Source organism: Salminus brasiliensis, chromosome 1 (genome assembly GCF_030463535.1).
Source record: "Salminus brasiliensis chromosome 1, fSalBra1.hap2, whole genome shotgun sequence".
Classification (NCBI taxonomy): Eukaryota; Metazoa; Chordata; class Actinopteri; order Characiformes; family Bryconidae; genus Salminus; species Salminus brasiliensis.
In genome coordinates this window covers 86,081,630-86,107,664 of record NC_132878.1, presented here as the reverse complement: position 1 = coordinate 86,107,664, position 26,035 = coordinate 86,081,630, and the positions used below count along the sequence as shown (strand labels likewise).

General features: G+C 37.7%; 1 protein-coding gene across 4 annotated transcripts in view; it reads left to right on the top strand.

The window, feature by feature from the left end:
• The first annotated feature begins 1,202 nt into the window (after positions 1-1,202).
• arhgef1 (Rho guanine nucleotide exchange factor (GEF) 1) overlaps positions 1,203-26,035 on the top strand; it is a 57,513-nt gene continuing 32,680 nt past the window's right edge. For all 4 annotated transcript variants that reach the window (XM_072691797.1, XM_072691804.1, XM_072691790.1 and 1 more), the window contains exons 1-4: positions 1,203-1,564; positions 19,627-19,691; positions 24,846-24,929; positions 25,162-25,275. In XM_072691797.1, the coding sequence (XP_072547898.1) occupies positions 19,665-19,691; positions 24,846-24,929; positions 25,162-25,275 (225 nt within the window). In that variant the 5' untranslated portion in view covers positions 1,203-1,564; positions 19,627-19,664. The remainder of the gene's footprint in view (positions 1,565-19,626; positions 19,692-24,845; positions 24,930-25,161; positions 25,276-26,035) is intronic.

The window sequence follows — 26,035 nt, the reverse complement described above, 5'->3', positions numbered from 1 at the left end:
ACTAGGGGCAGTGAGTACACACACACACACACAGAGCAGTGGGCAGCCAACTCCAACGCCCAGGGAGCAGAGAGGGTAAAGGGCCTTGCTCAAGGGCCCAACAGTGGCAGCCGGGAATCAAACCCACAACCCTGTTATCGATAACCCGGCGCTCTAACAGCTGATCCATTATTAGTAGTATTATTATCATCAGTTATAAAGACACTGAAAGTGAACCTGAACACCTTTCATTACCATCACTATGTGTCATTACCATAACAAGTATGGTGTTGGTAACGGTGCGTTACAGTAATGAAAATGTTCACGTAAAAAAAATTCTAGATCATGAATTTCCTAAAACACTCAACAGCTAGTCTAAGATGCACTTATAAAATAATGCATAACGGCAGACATGGTAATGATGCTGAATAAAGAAATCCTCTTGTTACCAGGAGGAATACATGGTTCACTTTCTCACTTTTCCACACATCAAACTGCCCCTGCTCTCTCATCGCTGACACGTGTTTCACTGTCAGTTCTTGTTCCCATGGTTACAACATAAATAAGTGTCACCTTTAAAACAGTCCTTACACAAATCATAGGCTGTTGCGGCAAGGACGGCAATGTTGGGGGCGGTGATCGATTAAAAATATGCAAAAGATGCACAGATATGAACACAAATAATACATTCTGTGGCTTTTAAGTGATTACAAAAACATTTATTTTTTTAACCACTTTTTTTATCACTGTATTGGTGCAGAAGTTTGAAAAATCAGGCAAAGCAGCAAAGTTTTGACGTTTAAAATATTTTATAAATAAATTTTATTAAGTTTTTTTTTCTGATATTGCAATAAATAATAAGCTTAATAATAATAAGTTTCATATCTACGTTATTTATTATTATTTGTAACATGAATTTAAAACCTGGGCACATACACGTCCCCTAATTAAAGAATCACACGCATACACACCCTCAGCTCTCAGTATGTTTTTCCCAGTCCAGCACAGACAGTTGTTTAGTGTGTGTGTTTGTGTATGTGTGTGTGTTCGTGTGTGTGTGTGTGTGTGTGTGTGTGTGTGTGTGTGTGTGTGTGTTCGTGTATGTGTGTGTGTGTTTGTGTATGTGTGTGTGTGTGTGTGTGTTCGTGTGTGCGCGCGCGCGCTCTGGCCCTGCACAGCTGAATGGAGGGGACCGCATTTGCTGTAACACTGTGCGGAACCAGGCGAGCCTCTCCTGTAGTTGGGATTTCTGAGCTCCGCTTCGCTGCGAACTCGAGCAGGAAGATTGCGCACGGGTGCAAAAATGTCCAGAAATCCGCTTCAGGAGGACACCAAATAAACCTCTCTACACACGGACTGCGTCCAACAGCTACCGAGCACATTTCTGCTGATAGTATCGGGTTCTTTTCAAGTCCTCTCAAGTACACACACATATGTAGCGCAGCGAGTTACTTCTACTTCCGCGTACAGTGTGTGTGTGTGTGTGTGTGTGTGTGTGTGTGTGTGTGTGTTTTTCCCCCACCACGAACTTTCGCACAGAGCATCTGAACAGGCGTCTGTCACTTTGTTTCGCCTCGTTTTTAAGGTAAGATCCTCCTGAAGCCTGAATCCAGATACACTGAGATGTAGTGTCGCCTTAAGTAGACTTGATTCTCGCTGTTTGGTGCTGAGGGGCTTTGCGGTGGGCTGTCTGTCTGTCTGTCTGTCTGTCTGTCTATCTGACTGCCTGACAGACAGAATGCTTGGCTGTGCTGTGCTTTGCTTTGCCTGGGTTAGCTGCAGCAGTTAGCCTCAAATGGCGAGATCAATGTTTGGCTACAGTGTGGTTTTTCACGACCTGAACGGCCACAGTGCTCAGTTGCTCAGTCGTGTGGGCACATTTAACCCATATCCAAGCAGATATAACGTGGCTTTATTGCCATAAAGCAGAGTGTGAAAGACAGCACTCACTGTTAGCTGTTGAAATGTGCTGAAAAAGCAGTGCTGTGCAGTGCTGTGTGGTAATACAGCTTAGTGTAGGCCTTAGTGTTGACCTGGATAATATCCCTGCCTCTGCTTTTCTCAGCTTTGGGTTCTGGATGGGACTGAATGATAGATATTTCTAGGATTTATTAATTGAGTAATACAAATAAAGTATTACAAATCTGTGCAAACAGGAGCCGCGCCGTTTTATAAGACCAGAGTAGGTGTAGAATTATTTGCTTCAGTCCTAATATCACCTAACGCAGTGCTAACACCAGTGTTGGAGTCAGGGTGATGGGTAAAACTGCTATGAGAAGTTACTGATGGGTTTTGAAGGAGGTGGGGTTCCTTGAACTGACATTTGGGTGGACTGTAGCTGAAGTGTGTGAATGGGGGACCTTGTCACTTCCTTTTCCTGTACTGTCACCGCTTTTCATCTCTCTCTTTCTTTCTCCTTTCCCTTCAACGGTCTCTCTCTCTCTCTCTCTCTCTCTCTCTCTCTCTCTCTCTCTCTCTCTCTCACTGACTCAGGAACTCACACATAGAGGCAAGGCAAGTCTAGTCTTGTCAGCCTTGAACAGAGAGATTCCCATCTATCTTCCACACACGCTGGATTTTGTTTCTTCTTGTCGTTCGGGCTCACCTTCATGTTCTCGGACTGTTTTGCACTGTTTGTTTTTTTGTTTGTTTGTTTTTTTTCCTCGTATCTCCAGTGGACAGCTGGCTCTTTATGCACCTGCAGCTGAAAGGTGTAAAGTATGTAGTCACGGTCATCCAAAACCTTGTAGATCTCCAGAACCCAAAAGCTTACATTTACATTTATGGCATTTAGCAGATGCTCTTATCCAGAGTGACTTACAAAGTGCTTTGCTATTTACCCAAGAAAAGCCTCAGCTAGTTAGAATAGACCAATAGTTCAAAGGATACCTCGAAGCTTAGACATTACTAAACACAAGACAAAAAGGTGACCATAGTACTCTAATCGTCCAAGTACTCTCTGAAGAGGTGGGTCTTCAGTCTGCGTTTGAAGACAGCGAGTGACTCGGCCGTTCGGACACCCAGGGGAAGCTCGTTCCACCACTTTGGTGCAGGACAGAAAAAAGCCTGGACGCTTGTGTTCCGTGGATTTTGAGGGATGGCGGGTCGAGCCGAGCCGTACTTGAAGCTCGAAGGGCTCTAGGTGCGGATCGGCTTTTGACCATTGCCATCAAGTACGGAGGGCTTATAATTTTTTAGGGTTTTTTTTTTTTACTTTTTGAGTTTGAATCTGGTGATTGTTTACATTTACATTGTGTCAAAACGTCATGATGAATTGACCAATACAAATGCTCCAAAAATGACTTGGAATAAAATCTTTGTACGTAGACGTCCGTTGAAAATTAAGAAGGTTTTTCCCTTCTTCTGTAAAGTTGCCATTTTGGAGATTCAGGGATTTCAAGGTTTTTGTGTGACCTCAATGATATTTAGCTACATTGAATCCTTTGGTTGCACTGCACAAGATGTAGCCTCTATGAGTTCGTACATAAGGGTCATGGTTGAAGTTGATGGTTAAGGTTGTAATACTGTGCATGATTTGAAAGAAACTGTCTAGTTTCCAGTATAGTTTCCTGTGCTCTGCTAGTATAGTAGTTTAAAACCAATGATGTATTTTTGTCTATTATTTATTCCTTTGTGAGAAAAAGGACATTTGTGGGGTGTTTGACTTTGTATATAAATGTCTGCTGCTTTCATCACCGGTCTCGGTAGAGGAGATGAGGTGGAGGCTCTGTGTTGTAGGGCTGTAGTAGAGAAATCTTACCTTTTTTTAACTTTGTGCATAACATTTAAGTAAATTATGATCATGGGGAAGGTATTTCCCACAGATATTTCCCACTTGAAATATATGTGAATTGTTTAACATGTATGTGAATTATGAGCATTGTGAGTCAGTATGCCAAAACTGCAGATATTTCACACTTGCATAACATAAATGTGAATTTAACATGTGTGAAACTATAGGTATAGCTTAACACAGTGGCTTCTTCAGTAAATACTGAAGTGATTCTGTTTGGTCTACTTTCCCATTTTTCCTTTGGGGTAATCCCCTGCACAATTCTGCTCTTATTTGGATTGAAAGTTACCACCCCTTGATTGGATCCCAAAATACTGAGGCCCAGATTCTCCACCATTCTCCCCACAGTTCATGAAAAAAGAGGTTGTTTGCATATGAGATTTTTCAATTCTTTGCTGACATTTCCTGAAAATCTCACAGGTTTTGCTCATAGTAGGCCTACGTAAAAATAGCATTTTGATGGCATTTGATGGCATTTATATTTGGACTAGTTTTGGTCTGCTGGAGCCTTATTCTAACCATTCAATAAATGCCACATATGTAGTTACAAGTAGAAGAGAAGATCTTATCAGAGTACAGAAGAATTCTTGTTGTGTGTACAGTTCCGTGTCCCAGTACAGCTAAAGTGTTGTCCCTGTTGTCCCCTTTAAAAATTGGTAGGTAAGTAAAGAATGTGTTTAACAGTAGCAACAGACTCTGTTTGCAAAGAATATGAGTATATATAATAAAGTCCTCAAAGAGGCCGCTGTGGTCCAGATAATGTTTGATTTCCATGTAACTGGCGGTGAATTTTAAGAACCTAAGAAAAACTTGGTGATCCAGCCTTGCTTAGTTAGAATTGTTCATGAATGAATGACGCAGAATAGTTTTGTAGTGTAGTTTTGACATCTGACTGTTTAAATGGCTATGTATGTGTTGTACAGCTCTCCAACAGCAGTGTGTTGGAATGAATCTCTTACATAAAATGTAGGACCACCACTGGGACAGGAAGTGCATTCAGCAGTCCCCTGTGGGGGGTGGACAATATGGCGCCATTATGTCAATATGAGAATAAATAACATCATCACGTAGATTTTTGAGTATATCATGAGTATCATCAAGTACTGCTATACTAAACCACTACATATATTCTTAGTCAGATTCAGACCAGTTGTAGGGATCCTGTAAATAACAACAGTGTCAGACTACTCCATTAACTGCATAATTCAAGTAATTAATTGTATAATAACAGCATGTTATACCATTATGTATTTTTAAAAAATAATCTTACCAACTTTTTATTTCTCCTCATATTACTTCTTGAACCGTATAGAATTTGCACATGTTGAATATGGTGCTGTACTGCTTGTGTTTTCAAATTGGCAGCATCAGAAACTAAATATCTTAGTGTATTAGTATGTTACTATTCCTATTCAGCTATAATGATGATGTTTTTGTCCTAAAGCTGTGTTTACCAGGGCTGTGTCTAAAAAGTAACAAATGCAGCCTACTCAGACAGGATTCTGAGGCAGGAAGACACCCTGTCATGTCTGAACTGAAGATTAGAAATCTAGCCTTCTATCTTAAAAGGCTAACGGATAATGATACCACCGCTAAATGCTCCTATCTAGTGGTGAGCTGTCGATACCTTGGTAACATCAGGACGTATTATTGACTCTGTGATTCCGTTGCAGAGACTCATGAGACAGTGTGGACAGCAAAGCATCAAGTCATCAAGCTACCTTGAGGTTCAAATAGTACTTTTTAAGATCTACCTTCGTACAGGGTTAACATCTAACCCATATCCTACCACATCACATTCAGCTAATCAAGGACTTCTAAATGCAGTAATTAGATGGATTAGGTGTGGTCAATTAGGGTTGCAGCTAAAAGCTAGGGCTGCAGGAAGAGTACACCTTGTGGTCTTACTTGCAGAGTCTGTGTCCTGTTGATTTGATCTTGATTGATTGATTAAGGTGTTCTTTACCAGTATCCTAAGGACCCATGGTTGTAGTTATAAGACCTAATTTTAAAACTAACAGGTGTACTTAAAGTTAACATGTCAGCAATGGATTAGGCTTATTCACAGCTTTTAATACTGTTGATCTTGCCATATAAACAGGCTGAAAGATGTCACTGGCCTAAGAATACAAATTATTTTGCATCAAGAACTTTTGACGTGTCTGTTAATAATTCTGAATCTGATAATGAGTGTTTTACATGGTTTCCTACAAGTGGTGCTATTTATTGTATATAAGCTGCTGCTTGGCACTGTCAAATGAAAATACAATCCAATGTTGCTTATATGCTGATCATTATACAGTTATTGCCCTGACAAGATTAATCAATGGATGCCTCATCATTCATCATTCAAGTCATGTGGGAAGGGAGCGCAATTTAGGGTGAGAAGGCAAGGCCAGTTGTGCTCTTTTGGGCTTTGGCTGTTGATGGCAGTCATGGCAGTCTATATATAACAGGCAGCCTATATATATGACTTACTTTAAAATTTATAAAGTAAACGCTGACATACACCAAGCAGAATTTCTGTTGGAAAACTACTTGATCAACCACTGCTGCTGCTGGCATTTGCATAGGAACAGACAGGATGATTGTGTCCTGGCAACCTAAACCTCTTGAGAAAGGTCAAAAGACGTAGTTTGTCCATCCAACAAAAAAACACCCAACTATGTTTCATTGAAGCCAAGTGTGTAATAGCCTGATTCTGGTAAAAGGAAGAAGCTCCTGGTCTATCACAGTGGTTAAGAGGAATGACCTCAAGCATTAGAGAAACCTGAAAGAATTCAGAGATCTATAGAAGATGTTTTCATCAATTTTCTTGAGAAGAGGAAGCTTGCTGACTGTAGTGACTGATAATTTAACAGTTTTATTCTGATATTGTGTAACTTTATACCTAAAGAGGAACAGTTTAAAAAAGATATTGATCTGATTGCAGTGTAACCGAAACACTGAGTACAATTTGAGCATTGTCTATGCTTGCACGCATGTTTTAGTTTCATCTTTTTGTGAAGTCATAAACTTAGTCTTATTGTTTTAATTCTTTCTATGATCTATGAGGATAAATAGTTAGTCCTACTGCATTTAGTATGCCTGTTGTGTACTACCTTTTAGCCACAATCAGCTGGTCAGAAATACATTTTAGGGTTAATGTGGATGTTAATCATATGTTGATCAGAATCCCATTACAAATGTCTGTAAGACAGGTAATCTAAAGAATATGTAAAAAAAAAACCTCACTGAAGATCACTGTTGAGTTCAGGAGCTTAATTAAGACCTTCCTTTTCACTAGGTATGTCCTGGTCTGATCCGGGCATATTAGATCATATAATAGATTGGGTACTGGCTATTTTAAGCCCAGTCCAGTTCCGATCCTGCTGTAGAACACAATGGCGCACACTCTTAATGGAAATTGTTCACAGCCTGCAGCAGTAAGACACATTTAGAGTGTAACAAAGCAGTTTAAATGTCTGCAGTGTCGAGGAGTATTACAGTGGAACACAGACACTCCAGATTTGAGTGTGTAAAATGTGAAGGCATGACTGTTTCTCTCAGAATTCTTTCAGAAAGGTACTCAGGTACTCAAATTATTTAACTAAATCAAAGGCAAAAAAGCTGGATCAGACATTTTAGTTGTTTAAATGTTTAAACATTTAATAACAAAGTATGCAAACAAAAAGTGTAGGATATCCATAAGCTTCATGGTATTAGTACCCTCTTAAGGAATGAAGAGGGTGGGATTCACTGTGCATGTAGTATCAATGCAGAAGACCTTCTACCCAGTCACCTGAGCAGCACATATGGAGTAAGACTCCCAAACCAAGCACAAGCAGCTCATTGAGCGTACTACAGTTACCTCATTGTTTTGATGTTATTTTGAAGTAGATGGTTCATGCTACACCATAGCCAGACTTCTACAAGTACGGCCTGTCTTCAGCTGGCTGGGGGACATGTGGTTTAGCGAGTAGCAGCTGTGAACTGGGCAGAGTCCTGGGCCTTCTTGTTGCACTCAGGCTCTCCAGAGTTCTGCCACTGGACACAAATGGGACATGACGTAATGCTCCCAAAACATCCTGCTTTACACCATTCCTGTTCTTGGTAGAGTTATGTGCTGTTACTCAACTGGGCTTCTTTTCATGGCCTTTCTCTCTCTCTCTCTCTCTCTATGCACTCTTTCCTATTCACACATATACAAACAAGCATTGAAGCATCAAAGATCAACAGGCACATTCATTTGGAAAAGCCCATAAACATCCAACATCAATATATGAGTGTACACGCACAGGTTGATCTAGGCTGAGGTGTGGGTGTGTGTGTGGCAGACAGATAGACCACATCTGTGTGCACTCAAAGGGGCTCTGTTTGAGGCAGTGCAAATACTCTCTGGATTCGAAGCTTCTGTGTTAAACAGAGAGGCTGAGAGAGGACTGCAGTCTGACTGTGTCTGAATGGCTTCTTTGCTTCAACTTGGCTTTGGTCTATGATGGCTTCTGACCTCCAGGCCCCTTGACTTAGACGAAGACAGGAGGAAAGATCCTGGCATTTACAAGTCATTTTGGGGTCCTGCAACCAGATTCCTAAAAGATTTCATAATAAAAACATTTAGAAGAGTCTTAGAGTAAAAACTATAAATTTCTTTAAAATGTTCTTAAATCTGTTTAAAGTGAATTGTAAAATACTTATTTTATTAAGGGTTTATTTATGTGGTTTCTTATGTAGCCCATTTTACACCTTATAATTTTCCATTTTTCAGTTAAATCCATGCAGAGGACCGCAACATAGAGGGACAACACCATTGAAAGGATTTCCTAAAGAATGTTTCCAAAAACAAGAACTAGACGTCATGGTGGAGAAAATAACCAATAGGGAAAAAATCTATTGAAAATATGATAAATGTGGCCTGACACACTGATCCAGAAAGCCATTTCTTACATATATAAAACTTATAAATTTAAAACTTATATATAAATATAAAAATTTAAACAGGTAATTCAGATTTACTGGTAATTCACAAACTGATTTTCAACATTTCTGATTATTTGAAGGTAATATTTAAGGTAAAAAGAATAACAATTCTATGTATGAAGTGAAGAACAAAAACACATGTAAGCAGAATGTCTTTCTTAAGACACTGTTGTGAATCTGGTTTGTGAATTGTGGCATTTGAATAGAGATGTTTTTTTCATCCTTTTTGACACATTCGAATTGCACTGTCAACTGTCTGTTGTCAACTGTCACTTATATCAAGGGCAACCCTGTGTAACATTTACATGGAAAACGATGTAAATCAGCCTTGTATCCTTTCAATCCAGTACATTTGGAACCACGTTCTCAGATGCAGATTAAGGCTAAACCCAGACTAAAACAGTTTCCGGTTTTAATTAACTAGGCTTAATCGTTGTTCACATTATTTGTTTGCATCATTGTTCAAATATAGCTATTACTTAAAGGTTCTAGATAACACCATATACAATCCCATCAATCCAAAGAACCATTTCAACATTCAGATAGATAGATCTTTGTGATGCTTTGTCATTATCTTTGGCTTTACCTAAGAACACCTCATGAAGTGAAGGAAATGGGCTCTTTTGGGACAATGGAGAATGTTTTATAGTACTGGCTGCAATATTATTGTAAATGTAAAAGTCATTTTCTTTTGAATAGATCAGAAAACAAGAAAATGAATGGCCAAACTGTGCCACTGTTTTTTAACATAGATTAATCTGTGCATGTGCTCTGCACTACCAAATCCCTTCTTAAAAAAGGCCTCATCTGTTAGCTACAGTAAAATGCTGTAAATGTATGTGCTAGTGCATACATTGCGGAAATATTGTGTGTGTGTGTGTGTGTGTGTGTGTGTGTGTGTGTGTGTGTGTGTGTGTGTGTGTGTGTGTATTGTTTATTTATTCATTTATTTATTTATGTATTTGTTACACTTTTGATCAGTATGACTTCTAGCTCATGAAAATCAGAAATCCCAAGTTATCCATATCTCCGATTATTCCATAAGATCAAAAAGAAAAAGCATCTACAATGCAGAAATGTTCAACTTTTAACAAGTATGTTCATTTATACAGTCAAAACTTGGTTGGGGATCCTTTACCATAAATTACAACATCAATGTAGCATGGCAGACAAACTGCTTTTGGCACTGTTGAGATGTTATTAAAGCCCAGGTTGCTAATAATTTATTTGTGAGGTTTTGTGGACCCATTACTATAGTAAGTAGTCTTGGATATAAGCCTAGTTTCTGGCTAGATACTCTGAGATGAGGTTGCACTATAGGTTAGACATAGCTTGAAGAGAAAAAGGGCTCTTTGACTTTGGTGTTTGGTGTTGTATAAGAACCATTTTTATAGAACCTGGTTTTCCACCAGTCCAAAAAGAAGCAAAAACATTTTGGCACCCTTAACCCTTTTAAGAGTATAGGTGCCAGTAAAGTGCAACAGAATGCAAGAAAAGCTTAGTTCCCTCCTCTTTGGGGTGGATTTGATTGTGTAAATGTTTGGCACTTTTAGGCAATGGCTGCTGAATGGAATAATTGCCTATTTTTATTGTTGGAGTAAGCTGTATTTCAACACTCAATAAATCTGGTTGAGAAACAAAGTTGGAAGAAAGACAGTGGAGAAGGAGAGAAAGTAGGCTACTGAGACTCTCACACACCCCTCTGTGCACATCCTAAAGCCTCTCTTTCTAAGTCTTTTCTCGGGGCTGTTAAAATCGTGATGTTCTTAATTCATGAAACTAACAATTATATATAATGTGAATAACAACTTGCATTATAGGATTCACATTATAGGAGCTTAAATTATAGGATTTAATCAGATGTATTTTTGTTAGTCAGAAGTAAAAATAATTGTAGAAACTGTGTAATACTCAGAAGTATTTTCTGCCATTGATTTCAATTTCAATGTATTTCCAAGATGTTGTAGCTCAAACATTGAAGTGAAAGGAAGTCAAGACAACTGCAGAAAATATTTTTAAATATTTAAAAATATATACTTTTTGTCTTATAAATAATTGCTGTTTTATACAGCTGATATTATTATTATTATTATTATTATTATTATTATTATAACATAATAGTTACCCCTTTTACAACAAAGAGTAATGAACTTGGAATATAAAAATATATATAAACATCCTAAAACATTTCAACCTAAAAAACCCTACAAAGTTGACATACTGGCTTGTTCACTTCAGTGGGCTCTCATCATCAAGTAAACGCAATAAGCAATATCAAAGCAAAGTCAGCTAAAATTATTCATGTCATGTCCGATAGATGGCTGGAGAGATGGATAGATAGATACAGTATTGATTCCGAAGAAAATTTAGCAGCCAGTAGCACTGGTTACACAATACAGCACAGTAATACAAAAAAAAAACAGTGAATAGAATAAATGTAAAAAAAAATAAAAGTATAAGTTACTTTCAGTCAGTAGCATAATTATATCGACCGGTCTATTTCTAAAAATGTTAATGGAGCTTAATTTATATTTGATTAACCTAAAAAAAAGGAGAGACAGCTAAAAGTTTTCAAGATTTTCTCCCCTCACCTACTTTGTGATACGAGTGTAGGCAGGAGGGCCTTGACTAGGCAGTTTGTCCAGAAATTGATCCAAGCACTTGGCTATTATTTCGTTTTCTAAAACATCTATTATTTAGACATTGGGATTCCCTTAAGTGTTCATTTTCATGGCTTTCCTTCAGATTTATAGTCTAAACAATGTTACTTGAGTTAAGGGGGTCTTTTTATCTAGAAAAGACGGAAATATGTTGGCGGGGTATGTCTTCTTTACACACCTCGTGTCCTCTTTTGTTTTAAAGAGTCTGAAAATGTATTACACTCTGAAATCATCATCAGATGATCCTCCATAATGACCCAAGCCTTGAACTGCCTAATCAGTCATTATTTATGGCCTAATGAGCTGAGATGTTCCAACTGGACAGGTGTTCGGTTTCGTGCACATGCCATAATTAGTTTGCACAAAATACACAAAACCAGTTTGCTGAGGTGTTTTCATAAAAAAAAAATAAAAAAAAGTCAGGTATCCATATTTTTGCATACAACTGTAAGATGATGTAGCTGTAGACTGTGAGTGACTCACACCAGGTGCTACAGCTTTGCCAACCCACACGTGTTACTATCTTTAGTTCTCAATAGAGTCCTTTGTGAAACGAGCAGTAGACCACTTGGACGCAGAGGTGTGGGGGGTGTTGTGCCTACATGTGGGTTGTAACCTTAGAGTGGCTTTAAGTAACTTGTATATTTATTGTGGGTTATATTGTGCGGTTATATTTGCAAAATGTAATATACTTGATGGTACATTTTATAATATTTGTAAATATAGTAATTTGACAGATTTGATGGCGTTCTTGGATTGTGACTGCTCTGTATTGTGTCTAATTCTAATTTAATTCCAGGCTGAAACACTCTCTAGGTCTTTGAGGTGACTAGACAAAACCAATTCTTACATGAAGACGCATATAAATGTATACAGTTTCCAAACTACATCAGTGACACAGGCTTTAAATATACCTTAATACAATTCATAAACTATTACCACTGATTTTTCTTCCCCAATGATGCTGAAATTGTAGGTGGAAGTCACAAGTGTGTGCTTCACTCAGAGTCTTTCAAGAACTCTACTGCTGCTAATTGCAGTCACTAGATCTGTTTCATTCTTTGTTCTCGTGTAGACTTTTAAAGTCTCTTCTTTTCGCGCTCCGTCTGTCGCACTCTCACTTTCACCCTTTCGTTCACTTATACACACACATGCCAGGTCTCATTCTCATTACCCTGACTGACTCTTAGCGACTGATTTCTAATCTCCTGCAGTGTTGAAATACTGTTCATTAACCTTTGGATACTTTGTTTAAGATTTTTGTAATAAATGTGGCTGTATTTAGAAAAACAACAAAACTGCTCTGGTAATCTATTCCCAAATGAAGGTAATTATTACTGATGGATGCTAATTATAGCTTGCAGTGGAAAGGGTGGGTTTACAGGGATAATTACAGCAGTAGTAGAAGTAGAATCTGCATGGCATGGAGAAAAATACCATAATATTACGTTTATATTGCTATCTATTAAGAATGTGATTAGAGTGGGCAATTAATTAAAAATTAAACTAAACAGTCTCTCAACCTCTAAGTGGTGTTATCTTGCCCATAACAATAATTTTGATTTTGATTTTTTTTTCTGTTAATATGTTTTAAAAAATATGTTAATACTTTCCTAATTGTGTGTGCTCAATGTCCTCTCAAAAACATGCTACTATACTAGTCACGTGACTCCAACTTATTCAATCAATCATTAATTGTAATCAAGGGAATGTTTTTTTTGCTAATCATGATATTAATTTCATGTCACATCACTGAATAGTAATTGTGATTTTACACAGTCTGTTACAAATTATATTATTAATAACTGCTGAATGAGTAGTTTGTAGTTTAAAAGACCATTAAGTTGTATCTAGCAGACTAAACCTTTTCCAAAAGGGAGGAGCTAATAGTGCTCATTTTGCTTTTGTGAGTCACTAAAAACGAGGAAACCCGGACCATACATGCATTTATGTAGTTATAAGTTAGATATAGTGGAAACAACTTTGTTTTTAGGTCTAGGCTAAACAACCAGCAGTCAGCTAGCAGGCTATTCCAGTAAAATTCAGTAGAAGATCTCTGTAAGAATACTGAAGAAAACTGATAATTAAAAAAATTATTACATTTTTGACATGGTAAGGCTATTTTCCCTAGCTAAGGCTAGTTACCAAAAATGATCAATCTTAACATTGACAGTTACTGTTTTAAAAGGGCAGCTGATAATAGAGAGATAACAGAGAGAGTTATTGGAGAAAACATACCCACCTTCATTTATATAGGACAAAAAGCTGCACTAGCTACATAGACATAGAAGTAAGCTAACATAGCTAACATAGACAGCACAGAAATGATTGCTAACTTGGCTAAATGTCTCTAAGAGGTCTACATTCATTGTTGTGAGACCACAGCAAAAACAACACGTTAGTCTTTAAATAGCAGTTCTTAATAGTGAGCATTAATGGCTACATATAGCACACACACATTGTGAGATATCGTGTTAGGTGTGTTTCTTCCTGTGACGTAGTGCTGTTTTTTAAAAGATTCTAAATTTAAAGCTTAGTGTTTTAATGATTTCAGTGTTTCTTGATGTTCAAGGTTTCAATATCAATATGATAGCAGAGAAGAAATACTAGTGTTACTGCCAACTTTACAAACAATACACTACAGAACTACTTCTCAGTACTTGCCTTCCCCATCCGCTCTGCAAGTCCAGGGCATGCTACAGAACTTTTGCCATTTTGTGGCCCTGTGCAACCTGCAGTTTCCTTCACGTTTCTGCAGCGGGCGAAACTGTACACAATGTAAGCTAGTTGCATCATGAAAGAAATGCTCAGGCTGTGTGAAGATGTGTTGAGGAGTTTGTCAGGCTGTCCTGTACCAAACCCTTCTTGAACTATGATCTAAATTCCTCTCATCTTGTCATGGCCAATCATTTGATGAACTTTGCTGAGCTGGAATATTTGCTGGACTTGGGAGAAGCAGATTCTATTGCATGTCATACTGGAATAAAGATTTCTGCAGCATTGTTGTACCATAAGGTTTCTACAGTGTCTTTTTGTCCCTGGAATACATGGCTTAGTCAGGTCCATATGTATATGGACAGTTACTAATATTGGTTAAGATGTTTGTTAGTCTAGACTTTAATTAAAGTTGTTTAACACAAATACTGCAATAGCCGTTTAGGAATTACAGCCATTTTTACAAAGGTCCTCTGTTTTCATAGACTCAAAGGTAATTGGACAAACTAACATTTACAGATATAAGAATTATTTTAATGCTTGAGTGCTAATGAAGTATAAGGAGGTTTCCACCCTTACAATTCTTTTCCATGTCCTTACAGCAGCCACCTTCAGTTGCTGCTGGTTTGTGGGTCCTTTGGTTTTGTCTTCAATAAGTGAAAAGCTGCTCAAGTGGGTTGAAGTCAGGAGACTTTTTAAGGAAGTTCCACTTTGTTGCTTTAAGAAGCTCTTGGGTTGCTTTCACTATTTTTGTTTCATTATCCAGCTGTACAGTGAAGCTCCATCCTATCAGTTTTGCGGTATTTGATTGAATCTGAGCTGAACGTATAGTTCTACACAGTTCCGGATTCATCCAGCTACTTCTATCATCAGTCCAACCTCAGTAAACACCAGTGACCCAGTTCCATTGGCACCCATACATGCCCATGCCATAACTGTGCATCCACTGTGATTGACAGATGATGTGATATTTTTCAGACCAAGACCTTTTTCTTTTCTTCTACATACTCAAGTTCATCTTGGCTTCATCTGGCCAAAGACTCTTGTTCAAGAACTGCTTTTTAGATGTTTTCTAGCAGTCCAATCTGATCTTTCTGTTCTAAAGTGTCATCAGCGGTTTACGTATTAAAAGCCTTGTGAATTTTCAATCATGATGGCTCTATTCAGGAATCTATTATTTATAGACTTGATTTGACTTGATACTTTAGTTGTCTTCTGTACCAAAATGTGTATTTGGACACTCCTAAAGGTTTCTGCTATTACTCTCTATAGGTTTTCATTGTCACTTCTTTAGATGTTGTGTTGAAAGTTCCCATGAACAACTACCAAATGCAAATTCAAAAAGTTAAACTTCAGGTCAACTTCAGACCTTTTAGTTTCTTGACTGGTCTTGAATTAATGAGAGGACAGACCACATAATCTATCGGTTATTGAATTTCGAAATGATCAAGGATAGCCTAAATGGCTATCCGCTTTAAACATTTGGCTTGAGGTTGTTTTATGCATTTGACAACTAACAATTAAGACAACAACAGTGGGTACCTTATTCAGAAATTCACTGTCAGTGAACTTTCCTGCTAGTATAAAAGATGAGAGAATTTTTTTTTCCTGTCAAAATTTAAGACCAAGCATTTGCAGAGCAGGACCAATACAATGTAACAGAAGTGAATCAGTTTCTCCTTAATCAGTTTTATTTGTATTTTTTATATTAGCAAAAAAAAAAAAAAAAAGAGACAAATGTAAGAGAGTACTTTTTTGTTGAGCGTTGTGAACTCCTCTACATCCAGAGGGAATTATTACTGTAAAAAATAACAGCAACAGTAAAGCTGTTTTACTCACTGTTATGGTTAAACTTTGGCGATTAATCCACTGTTCATTAATGTCCTGACTCTAGATATTGCAAGAAATGTGCGCAATTATTTCACCAACTAATCTACTATTAAATTAAATACTGTTAAATATTTTTAGTAATTGATTTTAGTTGAATAGGTCGATTTTTTTTTTTTGCACCCCTACTGCTTATCAGTCATTTGTCAAGTTATGTTTGAGCCTGTGAAAATTAAGGTGACTAAACTATTAAAAATAAAGGTGTTGCAAATGGTTCTTTGAGTGATGGCATAGAAGAACCATTTTGGTTCCATATAGAACTATTCATATAAAGCAGCTTTAAGTGCTAAGAACCTTTTAATTAGTGAAGAGACTTTACATTGACTTCTATAAACCTTATAAAAACCTCTTTATGGACCCAAAAGCAGTAGCATGTTTATTTAGTATCATGTGTATGTAAAATAAATATAAAAAGTAATTCCTAAACTGTTTATGCAGTATTTTTATTCACCTCATTTAACTAAAACTGAAAGTTCAAACAATCTTTGGCACTAGCAGTTATGTAATATTCCGGGAGCACCATGGATAGTCATGATGTGAAAATTGTAGTGTCGGGTATTGTGGTCTCCATCCTGACTCTTTTGTTCAGTTGTGTCTAAGCTTAGAGGTATGTTTTGGATCCTAGTCTATACAAACTAGCTAAGGGTGTTTTCTGAGTAAACAGTGAAGCACTTTTGTAAGTCACTCCGGAGCAGAGCATCTGCTAATTGTCTTCAGTGTAAATGTAAATGATATACCAGAAAAGGAATTATGTAAATGACCACAATAACCCCAAGATATCATTATATTGCCCAGCCCTACTTGACTGTATCTGTCTCTTCTAGCTGTTCCTTTTTTATTCTGCCATGATTTACCCTCTCTTGTTGGCTTGCTGAGTGCAGGTACTGTTTTGTTTTTGCTACTTTTTTTTCTTCTGTTTTTTCTGTGGTGTTTGTGGTGGTAGCTTCCTCTCGCTGGCGGAGATTAGAGTAATTGGAGGTAGAGGGAGCAGTTAGTGCCTGACTCACGGGCCTTAAGTGAGGGCCTTTTTTAGCTTGCTCTTTCTTCCAGTGTCCCCTTAGAACGCTAAACCTTTCACCATTTCACACCGTCTCCAGGGCCATCAGTGGCTCTGTATGTGTTGTTTTTATGTCTGTCTGTGTCTGAATGTCTCTTTCCCTTCTTTGTGTCTCTCTACCACTTTGAACATGGCTTTTGCAGACAGATCGACAGGAAATGACTCCGATCGGAAATTACGCCCATTTCCTCTCTCTCTCTCTCTCTTGCTCTCTCGTGCTCTCTCTTTGCTCTCTCTCACATTGTTCAGGCATCTGTGGCAGTCCTGAGAGAATACTGAGTGCTCCAGAGACAAGGTTATGAGACTGATTAAAGCATGTGATAAACACACCACCATCAGTGGCTGTAGATTTGTGAAGTTACACTTCCTCAGTGCAGAGCACTCGGTTATTGTGCAGGCAAACAGTTGTACAGAAGGCAGCGAGCAGTGTGGCTTGCACAGCCCTTCAACAGCTGCTGCTGTTCTTCCATGATTGTTCGTTCAGAGTGCACTTTTAGTGTACAGCCAGAAAGGGGCTTTCTTCAGCAGTTGCTTTGTTGAGTGGGTAGTATCTGTGTTCACTATCGTAAAATCGTACCCTCTCAAGCCAATACTAAAACATTGCATCCAACTAGCACTGTGTTACTTTACATTAGGGACATCCTGAGACATTTTAGCACATTTAAATATATGGACATTTGATCTTTGTTTGAACACTATTGAGAGATGGAGGGGAATATAACTAAATACATAAAACTGAAGACATGTATTTTAGAAATCATTTTAAAAATGTAATTTCTGTAATGAATAGAAGCACATTTGTTTGTGAGGAAAACATTAGAACACCCACATTTGTTACTTCTACAAATGTCTAAAATCACAATCAGGTGCAGCATGTTATTTAAACCTTGGACATTCAGTTTGGTTTGCTCTTGATTGTTGAAGTGAGTGGTATCACCATGGCAGGAATCACAAAGCTCTCTGTGGCCTTTAGAAAAAGGTTGTTTGTGCATACAAGTCTGGGAAGGAATTTACAAGCAAAATCAACCCAAGAACAGACTGCAAAATGCGTAAAGAACCATCATGGGACCTACATGGGACCTCTCATCACAGTTGTCAAATTCACTGTTAAAAGTATAAGGTCCTTGAGGAACCTCTTGTGGAGGAAGAAGAAAAGGGTTCCTCAAAGCACCTTGAGGTTTTCCCACAGTTTTACATTAAAGAACCTCCAAAAGTTATTTTATACTTTTAATAGTGTACAGCAGCTGCCACCAGAAAGATTGCACAAGTTTGCACTCTTACTGGAACAAAAAAAATGTCCTGGTCCTTTGTCTAGACAATGTCTGGCTCTTTAGTTCTTGCCCTGAAATGTTGTTGTTGTTATTGTTTTCTGGATTTGTTTAAATGCATTTCTATTAATTAAATTTTTTAAAAAGACATTTCGTCAGCTCTCAGTATTGTTCAAATTAATTTTATATGTCCATATGTTTTAATATGTTCAGTAGCATGGAGAAGCTGACAAGAGCTAAATATGTTAAATGAGCCACAACGCAAAAGACACAAAGATATGTTCTAGGACATGGTTAAAAATGGAAACTCTGCATCCAGCTGTTTGGGGGAAGGAAATTCCAGAACTGAGTTGCTGCTCTGGAGACTCTACAGGGCTTCAATGGGAAATTAAAGCTGTGGTACACATACATGATGGAAATTTAAAGCTTTATTATTATTATTATTATTATTTAAATAGTACTTTGTTGTTTATACTGAAATACATAGTTACTGATTTTTAACAGAACATACACTGATCTTACTTACAGATAATGCTGCACAATATATCACAATATATATTATGCACCAGGAGCCACCAGTGGTTTAGGCTTCCATTACATCACATCTAACTCCTGAAACACAGTTACTAAAAACTGAATGTACAAATTCTGCAAGCCTGTCTTTAGTCACATCATGTGTTAGAAATATGTTAGAAGTATTGGAAGGTAGATTGACATGTGCGGTGTGGTGTTATGGCCATGCCACCGTTTTGTAAACAGAATGCTGCATATTAAAATATTATTACTATTATAACTGAATATTGAAACATTATTTCTGCTAGAGATGGAAAATTCAGGTCCAGAAACTAAAAGTCTGCCCCAAGAATTTGTTTCAGCTAAGATGCATCAGAGCTGCCCAGGCAGTTGGGCAGACTTTTAGTTTCTGGACCTGAATTTTCCATCTCTAGCAGAAAAAATGTTTTAATATTCAGTAATAATAGTAATATTACAATCTCCAATTGCTGCCTTAATTACCCCTCTGTACGCACTTATCCGTTGCCATTGGTAACTAACTCATTAGTGATAATTAGTGACATGTTACAATAGATTTACGCTTGTCCCTTAATATGCAAATAAATATTCATTTTAAAAACCTAAAATATCATAGAATAACCTGTTCTTCAGTATTCTTCATTCAGCCCCTCTGAAAATGCTTACTACCTTGTCTCTAGATGTATGCCTTTCTGCCTGCCTGCTTGTGAAATAGCACTGAAGTTGCTACTCTTAGTATGCTGTAACCCTATTAAAGTTAATGTGGTGTCTTTGCAGGAGCTTGTTTGAAAGGCGACAGCCCCACCCACAACACCATGGACTGTGAAGACGCCTATGATGGGGTGAGGATTTGAGTCCATTTTTCTTTTTTTTTAGTTGGTTGTATAGAGAACAGTAGTTTATTACCAGTTATTAATGAAGTTTCTTTAAAGCACTTTTAGGTGTTAAAGAAGTTTAAAGCTCTTTCTTATCTAGTCATAAATGCATCATCTACCAATACATGAGGTCATTCTAATAGGAAGCTAATGCTAAATGTGGGGGCAGGAACATTGGCTGCTAATACTTTTAAGTGATTAAAGAGATGATCAATCACATTTCATTATCTTGAGAGAATTCAGTGTAAAATTACTTGAAGTTTCTGACATTTAAAAAAGTGAAAATAAGAATAGAAGAAAAATAATTATAATAATTATTATAAATAAATCCCCAAACGCAGTAGTGTTTTAATGCTTTATAGATTATTGAAGGATCCAGAAAGAAAGCCTCTCTTTATTTGGAGCCTAACAGTGATGTTAAAAAGCATTAGTATGTAGTGTCTGGATCATGGATCCTGAGGGAACAATAAACTCAACAAGTATTAAGAATAATATCGATATAGATATGTCTAAATGTTTGTAAACACCCCTTCTAATGAATGCATTCAGCTACTACAGTTACACCCATTGTTGGCACAGATGTGGAAATGCACATACATAGCTTGTCTAGTCCCTGTAGAGAAGTATTGTCAATAGAATTGGACACTCTGGTGCAAATAAACATTAACCTGTAGGCATCATTGAGCTGTGGGGCAGTGGAACTGTGTTCTCTGGAATGATGGTGCTCCATCCAGTACTTGTTTGTGGATGAGCTCAGGATGAGGTGGGGTGGTGATCATCCAGCATCCTGAACTCACTAACGCTGTTGTTGCTGAATGCAGTAATCAATTCATCACAGCAGTGGTGTCCCAATACTTTTGTCCTTATAGTGTATCTATTATTTATGTCTATATTACCTTTATGATCAACAGTATGGATATTCGGCATCCAGTCCACCTGTTTAAGAAATGGTTGCTCTTCTCCTGCAGCAGTGACTCCAACCTAAAGCCCATTTCACACCACAATGCGCAATTCTGTCTTATGGTAATCAGAGTCTTTCACACCGGCAGCATGCAACGGTAACGCGTGTCTGTGAAGCGCAAAAATACACACTTGAGTTAAGTCTATTTTTGACTCAAGTCACACACAACATTGTAAAGGGTTCTGGGCAAAAAATACAAATACAGTATTCCTGATGAATTTACAATCTAGCCCAATAAAGATGTTTGGTGCTGAAAGTAGGCATTTATTTAAATGACAAAACATTGTCATTTGCCGCTCGATATTGTTAACCAATCACGTAGCTAGCTTACCAAATAAAACATGCAGGCAGCAGTGAGGTCTATTACCAGGCAATTCAAAAAAGCTATACTAAAAGTTAATCTAAATTAAATTTGTTTAGGCAGTATACAGATGATCAAGACGTGAAGCTTATATTTTATTTAAAATTTTTAAAATATTACTTTCTAATTACTTTAGTTCTGTTAAAACTGTTTTAGTTGTATGCAATATATTCTTTTTCTTTTGTCTTTATTATTATAATTATAAGTAAAATATAATTGTAAGTAGTCTTGGCTACATTGTAAATTAGGGTCTCCTTTAATGTGACCCTGAGCTTAAATAAAACTGGTTTTGCCTTATGACATGCTGCGTGTGAAATAACAAACATGGCGGAATGGTTGTGGCATACCATGTGTGCTTCTGGTCTGAAAAGGCCTTAACACTTTCTGTAGTTGTTACTGCCTCACAACTCCATAGAGCAATTTTTCAACCCCCTTCCAGCTTATTTTTAGCTCAGTGACATTTCTTTTTGCCATTATAAGGTAGACTTGTTTGTGTGTTTTGGGTCATTGTCTTGTTGCGTGATTCAACTTCACTTCAGCTCCAGAAAAACAGGGATCAGTAGGGTACTTTATGTATTTATTTATTTATTATTATTATTATTATTATTATTATTTTAACTACCGGGGGATGTACAATCTCATCCAGCCTTATTTTAAAACTGACCAAAAAAACCCAACAAAAACAAATTCAACATTTACTTTGCTGACAAAGCAAAGTAACAAAGTGAGTATAAATATAAAATAAATTATTCAATATATAATTTAGACGAGAATGACGCGCGACTGGTGACCTATAATTGACTAACTGCGGTTGAAAAGACAGAAAGCTGATGAAGTTTTTCTCATGGTTTAGGATCTGAAGCTCACTCGCCAACCACAGCCTTTGCCTAACTAGCTTGGCTACAACCCCACCGAGTATCAGACAGCCCAGTTCAGCTGCTGAGGTACTGGTGTTGGGAGTAACAGAAAGGCAAAATGAGATCGGTTCTGTTGTGTTTGGACTCGTAGCCGGTTCTCCAGCAGGCTAACCACCACAGCATAGACTGCATAGCCAACCCTAGGAGGCAAACACTTTCACAGCACTATGTCAGACTGAAGGCAGAAAAGTGCACCCTCAGTGCATTAGTGCCCTCACAGTGCTCACAGTGTTGGTACTTTGATCTGTAAATGTTACGTTGATGATTATAACGGGGGACAGAAATTCTTTTCCGCCTGTTCTCTTTGAAACTCGCGCACACACCTGCTCGGGCGTGACGTCTGTTGATGCCTTAGCATTTGCTGACACTTAATAAATTTAGGAATGCGCCATGACAGCCTGGGCAGTGGCTGCACACTGCTAGTGCAGCTGGCTCCTCTCTCAGCTCAGCCTCCTGCACCGTGAGCCGGAATGTTCCACCACCTAATCGTCCTGCCCTGAGGGTGGACTCTTTTTCTCAAAGCCATGAATCACCAGTCCTACCAGGCAGTGGTCCCCCACCCTGCACAAGAATGATACAGCCATAAACATAGGGGGAAAAAGGCCCCTATTAATGGTGGTGTTATTCATTTAAGAGAATGGTTTAAACTGCTCCTGATTGGCTTTAGTAGTATTATTAGTAGTATTTAAGATAAATATGAGGTAAATATGAGTGATTAACATGTTCAAAATTAAAGTTTGTGCAGGGTTCGCTTTTAATAAATCTACATTCGATCTGGTTTATGTGTGCAGTACTCAACATGTTCAATTTGGTGTCTTATTAAGAGATGAAAACAGTTACAAGAACAGTGGATCTAGTGAACCAAAATCGGGGGAAATTTAGACATATTTTGATTGATTTAACAGCTTTTTAAAGCATTTTTACAGTTTAAAAATAAATGAAAACAAAATTTTAAATTTAAGAAAAAACACACACACACCTGGTAGCATTCAGTTCAAACTATTGATTTGTCCTACAAAACAGTTTATGCTGAAAATAAAAAAAAAAAATAATAAAAAAAACTGGCTAGTGCATCACTTAGATGTTGTGTCTGCATCTGTAATGCCACCTCAGTTGATTAGGAAATAGAGGGTAGATTTTTCCCTCCATCATGTAGCTGTGGGTGGCTACATCCTGATCATTGCTGCTCCCACTAGTTGCTACAGTGAAGTAGAAACCGAAAAGCCTCTGATTGGCTGCTTTCTACCCTCATCGTGCCTCACTAAGCCCCGCCTCTGCGTACTTGTAACCGACCCCCTAATGTGCATCTTTCAGATGTCCTGAGAGAGCGGGAGAACCTGCTGATGTTAAAGGTGGATGTACTCTAAGCCTGATCCACCTCCTATCTCTCTTTTTTTTTTTTTTTTGGTCATACATAGACAGTATGTCCAGCGTACAAGAGTAAGATTTTCAGAAGGTTTACAATCCTGTATTTTTTTATCTGGTAAATCACACTCTGGGATCTTGGTATTATTAGTTTAAGCAGGTGTCAATACAGTAATCACACTCTGATGCAGAACAAAACCACCCTTAAGACCCTTCAGAGGAGGAGATCTCAGTCCGGTCCCAGACAAACTCTTGAGAGGTTTGTTTGTGGTGAGAACGTGATCTGACCTCACATCTGGTCTCCGCCCACTGTCTGGTTTTCTACACAAGTTTGAGCTAAACTGCTCCCGTAGCCAGGTGTTAACCTGGTATAGTGCCCAGATCATTTCTACAGCTATAAACAAATGCCATCTCTGCTGTTGCTCCATGTTAAACTGCACCGAAATATGCAGTCGTCCAGCGCACAGGATTTTATTGCTGTATTTTCTTCTCACATGGTTTGTTGTGACACATTTTGGTGCACTTGAATTTGCCCCTGTGTGGTTTGTATTTGATCTCGGATTTTTAGTGTTTAATATTAATGACATAATTTAAATGTTTACATCTTTTTTTTTTCTTTTTTTTTTTTTAAGTTTTTAAAGTCTCTGTTGATTTTAGTATCTGCCCTGTGTTCTTTTCTGTAGCTTTGGCAACCGCTGCAACTATGTGACATAACAAAGATTTGATAATCAGCCGGTCCATGTGATCAGTCCAGTACTGAACCTGAGTCGTGTTTAATAGCTGGACTGTGTAGCTGACCTTAATCCACATTTTTATTATAATCCTCTCTTGCTTACAGAAGGTCTCAGTGTACAAACAAGTTGCACATTACCTTTAGCAAGCATTTTCCAAAGTTACAGTGGCATGCAAAAGTTTGGGCACCCCGGTCAGAATTTCCGTTACTATGTACAAGGTGAACTGATCTCCAGAAAACATCCTTCTCAACATTTTAATTAAGATTTGCGCTCTCAGATAACTTTTACCTCAGATGTTAGGAAAGGCCAGGTGGGGCAAATTTAACAAACCTTTTTCACAATAATAAAAATCCATGGTCTCCTCTAAGCAGCTGCCTAACACTCTGAACATTTTAAATAACTGATGCCCACAAAGCAGAAGAAGGCTATAAGAATATAACAAAGCATTTTGCAGGTGGCCGTAAAAAATGTATGTGTATATGTATATTTTTACTGGTCAATAAAAACTTGCATCTCTGAAACAGCAATTTTACAGGAGGAGGAAGTCAATTTGGAGCATTTCTATTTGTTCATTCATCCAGAATTATTTACCCAGTGTACAGAGCAGCTACAGGGTTCAAATGAAACCAGGTCTGAATCGGTAGTTTTATATGTACGTGTACTATATAATACAAATAAACAGTTGTGATTAGGAAGACTGGAATAATGGTGTGCTTGTTTGCTTTTTGTTTGTTTGTTTGTTTTGAAGTGTGTTTAATATTATGTCTTTTTCTCTCCATCAAGCGGGGTCTGTCAGGGGCACATGGTAACCTGGCCATGAGTATAATAGGAGCAGAGGACGAGGACTTTGAAAATGATCTGGATCAGGTGAGCCACTTGTCCTCCTTTATACGCTGACCCTGCTTATCTACACCGCATCTCGGTTCTTAATAAAAGCAGAACAGTTGTTGCTCAAGAATGCGGTCATATCAGTTAGTCTGTGCTTTGATGAGTAAGAAGAAGTTGTTTCACTTCAGTAAATGCACTTATTGATGCAAGTTGATATCTTTAATCTTGGTGACGCCTGATCCTCCTGCTTTCCTTTTTTGCTCCGTTTCAGACTGTGGATGATCAGTGCAGTCATTTCAACAGTATTGAACTTCTGAAGTCCAGACCCACCCATCTGCTGGTCTTTCTGCATCATGTCATCTTACAGTTTGACTGCGCTCCTGTGGTGAGAAGCCTGAGTGTGTCTAAGAGAGAGAGAGTGTGAATGAAAATGTGAAAGAGAGAGAGAGACAGAGACAGTTTGTTTTTGTGTATGTTTAAGACAACAATGTCTTGTTTAAGAAGAATGTATATTGTGTGGTCAACAACCTTCTTATGGAGGAACCTTCTTCTGAACGTTCAGTAAGAATGTAAAAAAGAGGTACAAAATGCATTTAAATTAAATATAATTAATTAATGCATGAAATATAATTTAAAATATAAATATAAAATAATATATGACAGCACAAAATACCAAGATGTCATTTATAGTTACACATATTGTTTGATGTTTGATATTTGTAGGTATGCATGCATTCATATGCATTTTTATGCTGTATTTTGGCTACTTGGCATGAGTGTATTTTCTTTATTAGAGCTTTTGTATGTTTATAATGAGTGTGCATTTGCACAAGGTTTAGACATTAAAGCAATTAGACATTCAAATTGTAACAAACGGGAGCACTTTTGCCAAAGCTGTCATTGTCATGATGGTTAAAACTGGAATTGCTCCCAGAAAATAGTTTGCAAATCAGCAAAAGTTAAATGAATCATATTAAGTGGTTCGGAAAAGTGGCTACATAAGGTAAAAGTACCATACTTGTGTTTAAAACAAACCAACAAAAATAAATCAATATTAATAAACTGCCAGCTGGTGCTGGTGTCTGGTGGCTAATGTATCAGAGCTGTCCTCTGGGCATGTTCAGCTTTTCATTGATGTTGCATTA